The sequence below is a fragment of the Cebus imitator genome, unplaced genomic scaffold, assembly GCF_001604975.1.
Source record: "Cebus imitator isolate Cc_AM_T3 unplaced genomic scaffold, Cebus_imitator-1.0 Scaffold56, whole genome shotgun sequence".
NCBI lineage: Eukaryota > Metazoa > Chordata > Mammalia > Primates > Cebidae > Cebus > Cebus imitator.
Genome location: NW_016107371.1, coordinates 1,401,215 through 1,413,641, shown reverse-complemented (window position 1 = coordinate 1,413,641; position 12,427 = coordinate 1,401,215). Strand labels below are relative to the sequence as shown.

Sequence of the window (12,427 nt, the reverse complement as noted above, 5' to 3'; positions counted from 1 at the left end):
CGCCACCATGCCCAGCTAATTTTTTGTAGTTTTAGTAGGGACGGGGTTTTACCATGTTGACCAGGATGGTCTCGATCTCTTGACCTCGTGATCCACCCGCCTCGGCCTCCCAAAGTGCTGGGATTACAGGCTTGAGCCACCGCGCCCAGCCAATACTCCAAACATTTTTAAACTTATGGACATTATTTGCCACATTGAAAGAATTTATCCTAATGTATTTTCCTTGGACAAAATCAGTGTCTTAGAAATAAAACGAAAGTCCTCTTTGTATTTGGAAAATATATATTTATAGTCTTGTTTGTACTTTATTCTGGTTTTGTTTTCATCCAGGAGTTTTTAACAGAAGCCTTGCCAGTTGGCCTCATTGGTATGAATTGCATTTTGATGAAACAGTACATTGAGTTTGTAGCTGACAGATTACTTGTGGAACTTGGATTTTCAAAGGTAAGGTGTTTAAAAATGTATTACTACTAGTTAAGATATTATAGGAAGGCAAGGACCCTAAAATACATTTTACTGAAAGCATTTGCAGCATACTATTCTATTTTTTAAATGTCCATGACAGAGACTTGTTTCGTATGAACAAGATTTTGCAAAATCCTTTGAAATTTAAAATTAATAACAGAAGCAGGAGGTTGGTAAATATTAGAACTAATAAGCTCAATAAATTGTTTTTAATAATTGCAGCTATATATTTAATAAAATTATTTTCAAGGAATTAGATTTAATATCCATATATATATTCACCCTCATATAAATCCCCATGTGTCTATATTGTAGTTTGGGAGTTAATACTTTTAAATAGGTAATAATTATTAGGAAGACATTAACTGTCATAATGTAACGTTTTGAACAGAATTATCCAAGTTATTTTTGTCATTTAACAAAGATAATGTACCAGAATTTCATCAAAACATATGGTTTTTCCATTACTTAAGACATGGAGCCTGCAGCCACACTATCTGTGTTTGAATCCTGGGTTCCACCACTTTCTAGCTATATGACCGACCTTTGGCAAGTTACTTAACCTCTATCTGAATTTCCTCACCTATATAACAGAGATAGTAATATTTACTACAAAGGATTGTTGATGAGTTGCTACACCTAAAGCAGTTAAAATAATATTAGACACATAGCAAATTCACACTAGATGATCACTTTATACTTACGTGAAACACAGAAATTCACTATGTACTATACCATGGTAATTAGAAATTATAGATTTTGATTTCTTGTCATGAAAATGTAAGTTTAAATTGTCTTTAATGAGAATCCTTATGAAATCTATGATGCTGTGGTAAATCTTTATCTATCTTGCTAATGTTGTATTAGCAGATATAGCAGAATTATATTCTGATAACCACCCAAGTACTTAATGAGTCAGGTTGGGTGAAGGGTTTTTTTGTAAGATAAACTACATTTTAATGTTTGAGTTGCAAGATCCTCTTTGTGTTTACTAATTAATGAGAAATAATTAGAGTGTAACTGTATTAATATAATATCCTAAACTTATAAACTATGTATATTGAAAGAAATTGTGCTTGCTCATAACTTTTACCAATATGTTTGTTATTAGAAAATTAATTTACTTATTTAAGTCTTACAGCGAATTCATTATTCTTTAACCCATTACCACCATATCCCCACATCCAAACATTTATGTTCTGCGGTCTGTTAGAAAACCACTGACCCTTGGGTCTAATTTTCCTTTTGGGAACTAGCTAACTGGAGGTATGTAAAACATGCTGCCTCCTGCAGAAGAAGATCTAATTACAATGTAAAACTTTGTTTTTCCACAGGCTTCTAAGTATCTGAGTAAATTCTAAAAAGCAGAAATTATGGCGGCCATAAATTTTTAATGCAATAAAAGTAGAAATTGATTTAAAAATTGCCAAAAAGCTTCATCTACTTAGAGATTAAAAATATATCCTTTAGGCCCGGCACGGTGACTCACACCTGTAATTCCAGAACTTTGGGAGGCTGAGGTGGAAGAGTCTAGGAGTTTGAGACCAGCCTGGGCAACATGGCGAAACCCTATTTCTACAAAAAATTAGCTGGGCATGGTGGCATGCCTATAGTCCCAGTTACTTGGGAGGCTGAGCTGGGAAGATCACTTGAGCCCGGGAGGCAGAGGTTGCAGTGAGCCGAGATTGTGCCACAGCACCCCAACCTGGGCAACAGAGTAGAGACCCTTTCTCTTGCGTGCGTGCATGTGCGCGCGCTCTCTCTCCCTCTCTCTCTCTCTCTCTCTCTCTCTCTCTCTCTCTCTCTCTCTCTCTCTCTCCCCCCCTCCATGTGATCCGCTCACCTCAGCCTCCCAAAGTGCTGGGATTACAGGCATGAGCCACCGTGACCGGCCTAGAGTACTTCTGTGTGTCAAAAACAAGCCACTTGGGCAGGCACGGTGGCTGACACCTGTAATCCCAGCACTTTGGGAGGCTGAGGCTGGTGGACCACCTGAGGTGAGGAGTTCGAGACCAGCCTGGCCAACATGGTAAAACCTCGTTTCTACTAAAAATACAAAAATTGGCTTTTTGTGTGTGTGTGTGGTGGCAGGTGCCTGTAATCCCAGCTACTTGGGAGGCTGAAGCAAGAGAATCGCTTGCACCCAGAAGGCGGAGGTTGCAATGAGCCGAGCTTGTGCCATTGCAGTCCAGCCTGGACAACAAAGGTGAAACTTCATCTCAAAAAAAAAAAAAAAAAAAGCCACTTAATTTAGTTTGATGTTGGTTACCTTGTCCATGCTGTGAATGGCTTAGATCCAATTTTTTGAAAAGTCTTCAGTTCTAAAATCCAGTGAGTCTATGGCTATTGGTTAAATGTCTTTCACTGTATCTTGCTGTGTATTACAGCTCCAATTTTACCTCACTTTTTACACACAATTTCTGATGGGGAATTTCACAGAATTTCATTCAGCCACACACAGTATATGAGATTTTTTTTTGAAAAAAGATATATAGATATTTAAAGCTTTATTTAAAGATGTAAATCACATAGCATGCAATTCACCCATTTAAAATGTACAATTCAGTAGTTCTTAGTGTAGTCACAGAGTTGTGCAACCATCATAACAACCTATTTTAGAACATTTTTATCACCCCGAAAAGAAACTCTGTCCCTATTAGCAGTCACTCACTCCCCTTTCCTCCCCTTAACCGCCTTGCCTTAGGCAATCGCTAATCTAATTTTTGTATCTATAGATTTGCCTATTCTGTATATTCTGTTTCATACAAATGGAATCATATAGCATGTGGCCTTTTGTGGTTCTCTTCTTTCCTTAGTGTAACGTTTTCATGGTGTATTCATGTTGTAGCATGTATCAGTGCTTTATTCCTTTATATGATCAAATAATATTCCACTGTATGGATATATCAAATGTTATTTATCCATTCAGTGGGCATTTAGTTTGTTTCCACTTTTGAGCTATCGAGAATAATGCTACTATGAGCGTTCATGTACAGATTTTTGTGTGGACATGTTTTCATTTCTCTTGAGTATATAACTAGGAGGGAAATTGCTGTGTCATATGGTTACTCCATGTTTAATCATTAGAAGAACTATCAGACTGTTTTCTAAACCAGCTGCACAATTTTATATTCCCACCAACGTATGAGGGTTCCAATTTCTCCACATCCTCACCAACACTTACTAGCTGTTTTTAAAAAAAAATTACATCCGAGTAGGTGTGATCCTGATTTGCATGTCTCTAGTGGATAATGATGTTGAACATCTTTTCATTTTGCATATTTTTTTAAAAGAAGTATCAGTTTGTCTATTTAAACACTGCCCATATTTAAAATCGAGTTACTTAAATATATGTTTATCTGTGGTGTTCATATTTTTGCTGGGATACTCCTAAATTGAGAAATCTTCTTTTGTTACTCCTTGTGATTCACTGAAATATCCCACAGCTGTATCCCCAAGTCTGCTTCTTGACATTTTTTTTTTTTTTGAGATGGAGTCTTGCTCTATTGCCCAGTCTGCAGTACAATGGTGCAACCTTGGCACACTGCAGCCTCCACCCCTCAGGTTCAAGCAATTCTCCTGCCTCAGCCTCCTAAGTAGCTTGGATTACAAGCACCTGCCACCATGCCCAGCTAATTTATGTATTTTTAGTAGAGATGAGATTTCACCATGTTGGACAGGCTGGTCTCGAACTCCTGACCTCAGGTGATCCGCCCACCTGGTCCTCTCAAAATGCTGGGATTACAGGCGTGAACCACTGTGCTTCTTGAATTCTGAAACAGTAAAAAGCTTCTTGCCAGCATAGTCCCCCTTTTTATTTGGAGACATCTAGTCACTATGAATAACATTTATTCTGTCTTCCCTGATCATGGTCCCTTCAATTTGCAATGATCTGTTCTCTTATGAACTAAGAAGCATGTTTAGAACCACAGTAGATTGTTGCTAATTTAACATTTTGTAGTATCATATATGCGTGATTATCTATTAGTAGTACCTATAAATGCTCATAGTTTCTATGTTGTATTGGCTATTTCAAGCTGCAAGAACATTTTCAACTGGTTAGTATTAAATATTTTATTTCCTGAAATAGTTGTTTTTTCTATTTGTTAGAATACCAGAGATGCTAGTGTAGTTTCATGAGGTGTTAGTAGTTGATGTTGATCATCTTAAAATTTGTCACCCTTGAGTGCCTCCCAAGTCTTAGGGGAATGATGTGATCTTAAAGCTGACTAGACAGGTTTTGAGAAACCTGACCTCTGTTTTTGTCATCTTTGCTCTTCTTGGGGGATGTAATTTGATCTCTTCAGAATGTCTAATAACATTTCTTTCCCTTTCAGTTTTTTCAGGCAGAAAATCCTTTTGATTTTATGGAAAACATTTCTTTAGAAGGAAAAACAAATTTCTTTGAGAAACGAGTCTCAGAGTATCAGCGTTTTGCAGTTATGGCAGAAACCACAGACAACGTCTTCACCTTGGATGCAGATTTTTAAAAACCTCTTGTTTTAAAATTGTATAAACTTGTCATTGATAAATAGTAGTCTACTTTCCTCTGCTTTAAAAAAAAAAACCTTAAAAGTATATTCTTTAAAGAACTGGGGATTTGCTCTAAAGGAAATCCAAAACCTATTCCAAACAGTTTGCATTTATATAATTTTCCTGTTTAACAAGAATGTGACCTAAATGCTTTTGTCTTGTCACTGAAATATAAAATGGCATTATATGGTTAAGAGTGTGGGTGAGGGGCCAGACATGAGTTTAAGGTTCTGTCGTTAACTCTAGTGTGTGATCCTTGGCAGGTCAGTTAATCTTGGTAAACCTCAGTGTACTTGACTTTAAAATGGGAGTAATAGTGGGTCATAAATTAATAGAGTGGATATGAGGATTAGGATACAAAACTAAATGCTTAACCAACACTATTACTGTTACACCACTACTGATTATCATGTTGCTGATAATATTAATTGCAGTGATGTTGTAATAAAATACTCTCATTTCCTTAAAGTAATTGTGATTCTAGGTCCTAGGATCTAGAATTAGATCTTTGTATTTTTAATGCTTAGGGGAAAGAATATAAGTATCTCCTTAAAAAGAACATAATTCTCGTTAACACAAGAATAGGTTCTTTGAATTCCTCAGTATGTAGTAAAGAAAATTTAGTTCTTAGTTGCTTTGGGAAACCTACTATGGAGTGGAAACCAGGAGGTTATCCTGGTGGTTGACTTTGTAAGCAAAATGATTCTTCTTCAGAAATTAAAAATATAACTATTGCCAGATTTAGCCCTGGAATGTTCAGAATCAGGTTAGAGTAGCATGTTCCAAAGAATATTATAGGAGCTGTTAGCCCCTCTAGATATTTTGTGGGGAAAAAAGGGATTTTGTGGTCAGATGAGTTTGGGAAATGCTGAACACTTCATTCTTCTTGAGCAAGTATAGTCATTACATCAAAGACTGAGCAATTCAGTGGCACATAAATTTATCTCACCCTGCAAATCCCCAACATATGTAACACAGATGTTTTTCACCTGTTAACATCTCATCCAGCTAGTGTTCCTCAGAACAAAGGTTGGAAAAAGCTGGCCTAGAACCATTTACACGTAGAGGAAGGGCTTATGGACTAAGAAAAGGAGAGCACACGGTAGGGATTATTGAATCGTTTCAAATTTATGCCAGGCTGAATAGTGTACCAGCAATTGACTTTGGCTGTGTTTCTTTATGCTTTTAAAACTCTTTTGAGCTGTTATAAGAGATAGTTTTATTTTGTTTTTTTTGTTTGTTTATTTGATATGGAGTCTTGCTCTGTCACCAGGCTGGAGTGCAATGGTGCGATCTCTGCTCACTGCAACCTCCACCTCCTGGGTGCAAGCAATTCTCCTGCCTCAGCCTCCCAAGTAGCTGGAAATACAGGTGCCTACCACTATGCCTAGCTAATTTTTGTCTTTTTAATAGAGACAGGGTTTCACCATGTTGGCCAGGATGGTCTCAATCTCTCGACCTCGTGATCCACCCACCTCGGCCTCCCAGCTCTTGGGATTACAGGTGTGAGTCACTATGCCCAGCCAAGAGATAATTCTTTTAATGTGACTATGCTACATGAAAGCCAATGGTGAGGGAAACGGAGGACCCTCTAGAAGAGACTGAGGAAAGGCCGGGAACGAAGGTTTTTGAGAAGTCTGCCCCTATTTATTTTTAGTAAGTATCAAGAGGTAGCCTGAGCCTAGTTAGAGTTAAACCTGTCTTTGGATGAAGAAGTGTTGACACTGAAATACTGGATTTTTAATATATTAGTTTATGATTTGGTATTCTGTATACCCCTTCAGGTAGGTGTTTCCCGTTCCCAATAAACTGTACTTTATATAATTCTGGATGCTAAAACTTAGAGATTTTCTCTTTACATAAATTTTGGCTCCATTCTTTCCATAACAATCCAATCAAAACTGGGAGTTCTCAAGTGAATGCAAAAGGAGTAGGCCATAACCTTATTCATTAGAGAGACTGTCAGAAATGTGTGCTCTTTTGGCCTATGATAATACCATTTATTTTTGCATTGCTTCACAGTTTGCCAAGTGTTTTTACTTCATCTCATTTGATCTCAAAACAGCTTAACAGAGCAACTGTTATTGAAATATTACAGATGGAAAGAATGAGGCTCAAGGAAGCTAAATGACTTGGCCAAGATCTGCTCATCGTCACTGTCTGTACAGTATTTTCTTTAGAGGTGGTAATGTCTTATATTTAGTCCTTTGCCATCTATGTTGATTTACTTTTGTCTATTTCCTCATTCATTGAATATGCTTTAAATATATAAGTTAAAGTATCAAAATATAGAGAAATATTTGAACTATATTCAGGTAATATGTTTAAAGATATTTATATATTACCATACAAAAACTAAACATTTAAAACTGATAATATATATAACATCAGAATGAAAGAAAAAAGTTGTACAGTGAATATTTCTTTGTTTTGAATCCAGATCTTTTTTATAGGTAATGACAAATGCCTTAATGTGAACCATATTTATAATATCAGTAAACCTAACTGGATTTGGATGAAGAAGTCTTAATACTGAAATACTGGATTTTTAATGCACTGGTTTATTATTTGGTATTCTATATCCTTTTCCAGGCCTCCAGGTTGCACATTTATTTATTATGTTCAATACTTTGGTTCTTAGTTCTTAACGAATCAAGAAGATGTGGAATCTTTTTAAAATATTATGTTGCAGGTAAAGAAAAAAATTAAGAGTGTGTTATTGTGTTTACAACTGTTTTCTCTTTTTTACAGCACTTGTATTTAAATAATTGCTATACTAGTTAAAATTAAATTCATTATTTAGGAATCTAAAAACTTGTAATTCTATGATAGATTGCATTTATTAAAAATGTTTCATTGTAGCACATAGAAATATGGCCAGGAAGGACTTGAGAAGGTAGTTTGATCCATTGCTTTTAGACAGAACTGGGTTTTGCTGTCCAATTTTATACAATAATAGTTTTTCTTACAATGTAAGCTGGCCCCAGTCTTGTCTTGATATTAATATATGAAATTTTTACAGTTGTCTCATTGTCTCATTTAGGAACATCCAGATTTTTCTGCTTTTTCTGTTGCCATTTTTGTGCATGAACAAAGTGATTATTGAGAAAATGTAGCCATTTGCATATTTTAAAATAAATCATTTTGCATTTTACACTTAAATATGCTAACATTACTGTCATAGAATTCCCAAATTTCATTTGTGGATATTAAGCTAAGGGCTAATGTCAGGAGCTGATTTTTAATGATAAAGCTGCAGATGCGCTAAATGAAAGCCAAATTAGTCCTACAATTAGGTATTATGTTTTTAAACGAAGTTGAGTGGATTGATAGTGGACTTGGGAAATCATCTTCAGCAGAATCTGGATGAGTGGCACAGAATTCTAATCTCTTTGTTTCCCACCGTTTCCCTTTAAGTGGTCTGCTCCTTTGTAAACAGCTAAAGATTTGGAAGAGAATCTAATATTCCTGAGGCATTATGAAGAAAGGATTTAATCCCTTCTACCTGGGGCTTAATCCTGTTAAAGAAAATGTAAGTGAAAATGGAAGGCTAGAGAATGATTGCTTTCTGTACAGTTAAATGAGGTCACAGTATTCTTATGTACTTTGTTTTGCAACTGTGTTTTCATTTTTTCAAAGGTCCAGTCATTTAGCAAAGTTATTTACTATTTACTGTGTACATAGAAAGCTTTATTATGTGTGGTATATCTAATTTTTTTTTTCCTGAAATACGTTATGGTCAATCAAGTCTACCCTGTGTGTACAGAATTTGTTTTTTTCCAAATAAATGAGTTGTTTTCTTATTTTTTTGGTTTAGTATGTTGAAATAAACTATCGTAGCTTCATCATTTTGTGTATTTTCTTTTTGAGGAAGATTTCTTTATGAGTGCAAGGGCTACCCTAATAAAAGAATGTATGTATTTGCTGTTTGTGTCTGCAGATAAATACATGATTGTATTGTTCAGTTATCGCCCCAACCACAGTTTTTACATTAAATGAGACCCCCAGTTCTCTCACCTGTCTTTCTCCCCCTATCTGTAAGTCTCTCTTCATGTCTGTTTCCAGCTGAGATTCCACAAACCGTATTACCAGTTGTAGCACTCATATCAGTACCCTCAATGCTGTTTCTTATCTGCTTTTTACCATGCATAGAAAAATTTAGAAAAATCCCCAAGTCTGTTTTGAATGAAACAACTTAGTTTTTCCAGTATTTGCAACCGAGCAGCCAAATGCTGCCAGAGAAAAAGTCATACAAGGCAATTGGATTCTCTGAGTTCATGATTACCCTATCTCAGTACTATCTGGTATTCCTACTACAATTTCCTGGTAAAGTTGACCTCCATTGTGCACAATTGCTTTTTCATACCTTCTTTCTCTACCTTTACCCCCATTTCACAAAGAGGTGACCATATCTTTTACTTTGTGGACTTTGCACTCATAGAGATATTCTCAGTTAGTAGAAAAATTTGACAGTATAGGAGCCCCAAATCTAGACCTAAGAAGTTGCCAGTAGATATAAATTCCTAATATAATTTCTGCTGTGGAGTCATTACAATCAGGGAGTGATTGAAAATGTCTGGGAGTAACAGCCATTTAATTCTGGGGACTGCTGCTCCCACTCCCACCACGTGGTTCTCCCAGGGCTGCCAGTACTAGTAAGTACTCCATCTGTCTGGGCACAGGATTAAGCATGTGATTCAGGCTAGGCCAGGTCCTTACTTAGTTTTTCTAATTGAAACTGAAGAAGGAGAGCCACTTTTTTCTAATGACAAAGCTAGAGAGAGTCCTAGTTCTAAACTCCTGTGAGGCCAAACTGTATTCTTATTTGCATAGTTTCATTTTCAAGGTAATAAATGCCACTTTTGGCCTAAGATAGGTCAAATTATGCTTCTTGGTTTGCAGCTGAAAGGATTCTAGTTACAACAGAAATTGGTTCCTGGAAGCAAAAAAAAAAAAAGTAATTGGAAATAATTAGGGTATTTATGTGAATATCGGCTTCAGCAAGAACAGACGGCAATTCAAGTTAGGGTAATTCAAAAGAAGTTTGGCAAAAAGACAGTTTAGAAAGTAGAGAATAGTGTAGTACATGGGGCTACCAATTAATTACAGGGTTGTTACCACCCCTGCATTCAAGGAGTGAAGTTTGAGGGAGGAGTTAAACCAGGGGGAGAGAATTGTGGATAAGATGTGGTCTTCATTTAGAGGGAGACAGCAAGCCTAAGGCAACTTGGCTGAGAAGGAGCCAGAAAATACTCTCACTTTCTTCCTCTTGCCTCCTATCTCCTTCAATGGCTCCCCATTAGCCAAAACCAACTAGGAGCAAGAGAGCAAGGGAGCTTGACGTTATCCTTACAGATCAGCCTCCAGGTGCAGGGTGGAGAATGGATCCAGTGGACATATGAAAGACATGTCAAAAACAGTGTTGGAAATTATTAGCGATTTCCTCAATTATAAGAAAGAGATGAACTCAGGAAAGAATTGGTGAGTTTGTAGGAAAAACCAAAAGGAAATCAAAAGACTCCAGAAATTAAATCTGCAGGGCTGAAAAAGCAGGCTGATTGTAAACCCCCAAAGTGAGAGTTGGGGTTGAGAAAAATTCTTGAGGTAAGAATGCAGTAAGACAATCTTGGCAAAGGTAAGAAGAGGGATGTGAAAAGGTAATGTACGCCTCTGGAGAAGGTGGGATGATGGAAAGCACAGGTGAAGGGCTTGACCTCAGACACTTCCTCTATTGCATCAGGAGAGAAACTAGGGAAGGTGGATGGATGGTGATGGGGTATCTCTGTAGTTTAGTGAAGGGGCATTGTAAATGCTTTGTTTGTTGACTTAATTTCTCTGTGAAAGAGATGATAAGGTCACCTCCTCTGGAAGTAAGAGTAGGGGCAGTGAGGGGAGGTATGAAGAAGCAATTGTGGAGGATGAAGATCATAGTAGATTCAGTTTGCTTTATTGTATGGTTTTTCTCTAGCAACATTTGTTGCTAGGATGCAAATATATAAAAACTGGATTGTTGCTTTCACCATGGGATTTTCCTGGATTTTTCTATGTATGGTAAAGTGCAGATGAGGAACAGAGTTAAGCCTATTGATAGAAATGCCACTACTAGTAATATGATAGACTCTGGAATCTTAGCTGGATAGAGATACATGAAGAGAGGCTCATGGATTTGGAGAAAATAGATGAATGAGAAGACTTGGGGTCTTGATTAGGTCTAAGAACTGTGGTGGGGGGCGTAGGTGAACAGGTGCTCTTGAAGGGGATGAGATTGTGGTCAGAATGAGATGATAGAATTGGTGGTTCAGAACATGTTAAGTGTGGGAGAAGGTAGCTGGGGTTTGATGCTGGGGAAGCAGGTCTGCTCATTGGTGATGAGAATGTCGGGAGCTGAGAGTCCAGGGTTTTGCATCTTGGGTGGATCTTGAGAGCCAAGTTTTAAGTCTTCAGTGAAAGAGGGGTACTGTCAAGAGGACAAGATGAGGAGTAGGAGAGGGAGGTATAGCTGAGTTGTGAGTCTTAAAAGAGCAGGATTGTGGCAAAAGCATGGAGTGTCCATGGTCTGGAGATGTCAGGGGGGATCAAAAAGGACCCCAGCCCAACTTTTCCCACGTATCCAAGAGGTCCATGGGGTGTGAGAAAAGCTTTCCTTTGAAAGGCAACATGGGAATAATTCCCAGGGCAATGCCCTGTTTCAGGTAACATAAGGCCCGCAGAGGGAGGCCCTGACTGACTGATTTTGGAGCAGGGGTTACCAAAGGCTCAGGGCCAGCATTTGGGAGGGATAGACAAGTGAGGCTGGGTTAGGAATGGGAACGTGTACAGCACTGTGGGGACTATTGTGAAGTGACTGTAGATGGCTGGGGGTGGTACTAACTTGTTAAAACTGGCTGCGTTGAGGTACAGTCGGAGGGCAACGAAGATCCACCATGTGAAGGAGAGTTGTCCTGGTTTTATGGGACCTTGCTAGATGACATGTTTATGGCAGGATAGCACTTACTGTGTATCTGGGCTTTCTGCATCCTGTGCCAACTCTCACAACCACATCTCCTGTTCTCTGATCATTTCTCCAGGTTAGCATGTTTACACGTCATAGAAAAGAAGGGGTGAGAAGCATCCTCCAGTTGCCTACTCAGTTGTCTGAGTAATGGTCAAAGGCTGTGTTCTTGATAGTCTCTTATCAATAGTGATAATGTCCAAGTTCTGACAGTAAAGTGTATGCTTCACTGTATCTTGAAGATTTCTCAATAAATTAATAAATAGGCATACTTTAGAGTTTACAAGGTGATTTTGCAGTCATGCCATTGTAATCATTTCATTAGTTCACCAATTTTATGAGAAATGGTTGTCATAATATCACTATTATGATGATAATAATGTTATTTGGGACTTGAAGCTCAGAGAAGTTAAGTTCCTTGTCCAAAGTCACACAACT

At 37.6% G+C, this 12,427-nt stretch overlaps 1 protein-coding gene across 7 annotated transcripts in view; it reads left to right on the top strand.

The window, feature by feature from the left end:
- Positions 1-5,067, top strand: part of RRM2B (ribonucleotide reductase regulatory TP53 inducible subunit M2B) — a 31,950-nt gene extending 26,883 nt beyond the window's left edge. For all 7 annotated transcript variants that reach the window (XM_037738653.1, XM_037738651.1, XM_037738650.1 and 4 more), the window contains 2 exons: positions 331-444; positions 4,803-5,067. In XM_037738653.1, coding sequence (XP_037594581.1) covers positions 331-444; positions 4,803-4,955 — 267 coding nt within the window. In that variant the 3' untranslated portion in view covers positions 4,956-5,067. The remainder of the gene's footprint in view (positions 1-330; positions 445-4,802) is intronic.
- Positions 5,068-12,427: the final 7,360 nt, after the last annotated feature.